General features: G+C 45.7%; 1 protein-coding gene across 1 annotated transcript; it reads left to right on the plus strand.

Annotated features, from left to right (window-relative positions):
• The first annotated feature begins 2,469 nt into the window (after window positions 1-2,469).
• On the plus strand, window positions 2,470-3,429 carry OR2S2 (olfactory receptor family 2 subfamily S member 2). Its single transcript, XM_055293742.1, is given in 1 exon segment — window positions 2,470-3,429. A coding segment is annotated over 1 exon segment (960 nt).
• Window positions 3,430-3,724: the final 295 nt, after the last annotated feature.

The following is a 3,724-nucleotide window of genomic DNA, read 5'->3' on the forward strand; positions in this document are numbered from 1 at the left end:
TCTGATCTCAGAGTGCAGAGTCTTCCCAGCCGTACAGTTCATTTCAATTAAACAAATGTACTCAGCAAATTTTCATGACAGACAGAGGCTTCCACGGAGGCAGCTGTCAAGGAGGCCAAATCCCATGCATCGTTCATGCCCACAGGATGTTATTCATGGATGGAAACTTCTGTGTGCATAGATTTATCTTGCAGGAATGGGCAGTGTGGCTTCCCTAACAGAAGTCACTTTCCTTGTCCTCTGCAACCACAGCATCTGCTTGAATCTGGTTTGTGGCACTGAATATAATGTTTGCTTTTCTTCATTTTCTGGAGTGGGTGAGAGGTGGACTAGGAGGAACAGGAGATAAGCTGGGGTGGAAGTTCAGGGTGGGGCACTCAGAGGGGGTCAGCTTGCCCTGAGCAACCAGGAACACCCTCCTGTGCTGTATGAAGGGATGGGAAGAGGGGAATAGGATTGCACAGGAAATACCTTGATACCCATGGTTGTGTAATGGGGGAAGCTTCTCCTGGGTTAGACCAATGGTTCCCTCCTGGGTACAATTTTGCACCCCCCCCCCCTCCACCCACACACACACACCTTTCCCCTGGAAGCATGTGGCAGCATCTGGAAACATTTTGATTGTTACAACTCAGGGTAGAAGGTGCTATTGGCAACTGATTGGTGGAGGCCAGAGACTCTGCTAAACATCCTACAATGCACAGGACAGCCCTCACACCAAAGGATTATCCAGCACAAAATGTCAATCGTAAAGAATTTGAGAAACCCTGAGTTCCATTTAGGGTGGGAGCTGCACTGGCTGACAACACATCTGACATAAACCCTCCCCCATAACTGAAGAGAGAGAGTGTTGGACAGACAGTGAGACTGGCCAGAGAATACACAGAGCTAATTGAGATCATAACAGTGTGTACAGGTTTGACTTTGTCCTTTTAATTTATCATTATGTTACAGTAATATTAGCACAGAGAAAATTATAAACAGGACTATAAGGTCTGTCTAATATTGGAGGGACAGAATCTTTTGCAAAGCTGTGCACCAAAAGAGAAAAGCAGCTGTTTCATGAAAGAACTCAGGACTAGGGCTTGGGATCCAGCTCCAGCTCTGCCATTCAACCCCAAGGAGCAAATTTATCTTCTGAGCTCTAGTTACTTCACCTGTAAAACCTGAATGATAATATCTTCTCCATGAGCTGTTTCAAGAAATATGGCACAGCTTACATTCCTTAATATTAGTGAGAATCTCTAATATTCTCACTAATATTGATATTAACCATTCATCTTCCATCATCCACCCACCCTTATACACACTCATAGAGCCACTGTCATTAAGAAGGAGCTATCAAAATATTATCTATGAGTACTTCGAATTTAGAGTCAGGGAAATTGCAAGTAACAGACTAGATATCCTCTACACAAAGGCATGTAAGTCTTCCTATAAGCCAGCTGCTTGCATAGAACTCAAGAATGGAGTCAGAGAGTCAGAAGATAACACAAGAATAAAATGCAAACATAAAAGGACAAAGAGAAACATTCTTAGTCATTCACGGTTAGGAATTTCACAAACATCCTAATGAGATGGGATCAGAAGTTAATGCCATATACTCTACTATCGATAACTATAGTTAGAGTGTGGTTATTAATATTGCATTAACTAATTGGTAAGCTGCACAGTGTTGTCTCATGGTGTGAGTTCAGTCACTCCAACAAATCCATTTGTTGGCTTCATAAATTTCCCAGCTATAGGACCTCCCCATATATTGCAATAAATCCATATTTCAAACAGGCAGATCTATTGCTGTCAATGCTCAAGCCTGTGTCACTAGACTGAAGAAGTAATCCTCTTTATGGTTGGGTATTAACTAGGCTTGTTTCTGTGTGAACATGGTTGAACAATTGTGGGCAATTTCCTCCCCACATGTAATCAAAGTTTAAAGAAACATAATCACTTGCTAAGTCCAAGAATTGCATCTTCTTGGGAATTTTCCTCTCTGAGAATCTAAGAAAGCCCAGATCAAATGAAATTGCTGTGGATTTGCATTAAAGAGAAATAATTCATAGTATTTCCTAGCACTTAATCACAATGCAGAGGAAAAGCCCTCCTTGGGCCAGGGATATGCTCTGCTGGGTTCAAGTCTTGTCTCTGTCACCAACTTGCTCAGGAGATTTGGACAGGTCACTTCTCCTCCACAGGCCTCTATCACCTTTGTGGACACCGAGAGGGTGCAGCAACATCAGAAAAATCCCTCATGCGTGACCGGACATTTGAGGCCCTCACCCACTACCTGTCCAGCTCTGACCTTCTGTCTTCTAAGACACCCCCTACTGTCACTTTCTGTCATTTTTCTCTTGCACAGGTATGTTCTTCTATTATGCAGTGGGAACTTGACCACATATTAGATGCCTAAGACTCTTCCCAAAAAGCCTGATGGGCTGCTCAGTACTTTGCTGATGGCAGAGGGGATAACACATGGAAAAAGCCAATGAGACCTCCCCTGTGATGGGGTTTGTTCTCCTGGGGCTCTCTGCCCACCCAGAGCTGGAAAAGACATTCTTCGTGCTCATCTTGCTGATGTACCTGGTGATCCTGCTGGGCAATGGGGTCCTCATCCTGGTGACCATCCTTGACTCCCGCCTGCACACGCCCATGTACTTCTTCCTAGGGAACCTCTCCTTCCTGGACATCTGCTTCACTACCACCTCAGTCCCACTGGTCCTGGACAGCTTTTTGACTCCGTAGGAAACCGTCTCCTTCTCAGCATGTGCTGTGCAGATGGCACTCTCCTTTGCCATGGCAGGAACAGAGTGCCTGCTCCTGAGCATGATGGCATTTGATCGCTATGTGGCCATCTGCAACCCCCTTAGATACTCCGTGATCATGAACAAGGCTGCCTACGTGCCCATGGCTGCCAGCTCCTGGGCTATTGGTGGTGCTGCTTCCATGGTACACACCTCCTTGGCAATTCAGCTGCCCTTCTGTGGGGACAATGTCATCAACCACTTCACCTGTGAGATTCTGGCTGTTCTAAAGTTGGCCTGTGCTGACATTTCCATCAATGTGATCAGCATGGAGGTGACGAATGTGATCTTCCTAGGAGTCCCGGTTCCGTTCATCTCTTTCTCCTATGTCTTCATCATCACCACCATCCTGAGGATCCCCTCAGCTGAGGGGAGGAAAAAGGCCTTCTCCACCTGCTCTGCCCACCTCACTGTGGTGATCGTCTTCTACGGGACCTTATTCTTCATGTATGGGAAGCCCAAGTCTAAGGACTCCATGGGAGCAGACAAAGAGGATCTTTCGGACAAACTCATCCCCCTTTTCTATGGGGTGGTGACCCACATGCTCAACCTCCTCATCTACAGCCTGAGGAACAAGGATGTGAAGGCCACTGTGAGGAGCCTGCTGAGACCAAAAGGCTTCACTCAGTGATGGTGGAGGGGTCCTCTGTGATTGTCACCCACATGGAAGTAAGGAATCACAATCACATCAGCTGCCATTCAAAAGCCAAGTCATGTGACCTATAATGGTTTCTCAGCCTAAGTCCATTTGCAGGAAATGTTAAACTTTTCAGACGATATCTCCTGAGTTTTAGTCCTATGTCTGACAGCTTCAACAGACACCAGACTCAATAAATAATCAACTGTGATGAAGGCATTCTGAACACATGGTAAAACCACACAAGACAGCAGCCATGAAAGCATGATGCATGGCCCTTAGAGTGTCT

This window comes from Symphalangus syndactylus, chromosome 9 (genome assembly GCF_028878055.3).
Source record: "Symphalangus syndactylus isolate Jambi chromosome 9, NHGRI_mSymSyn1-v2.1_pri, whole genome shotgun sequence".
NCBI classification, from domain to species: Eukaryota; Metazoa; Chordata; class Mammalia; order Primates; family Hylobatidae; genus Symphalangus; species Symphalangus syndactylus.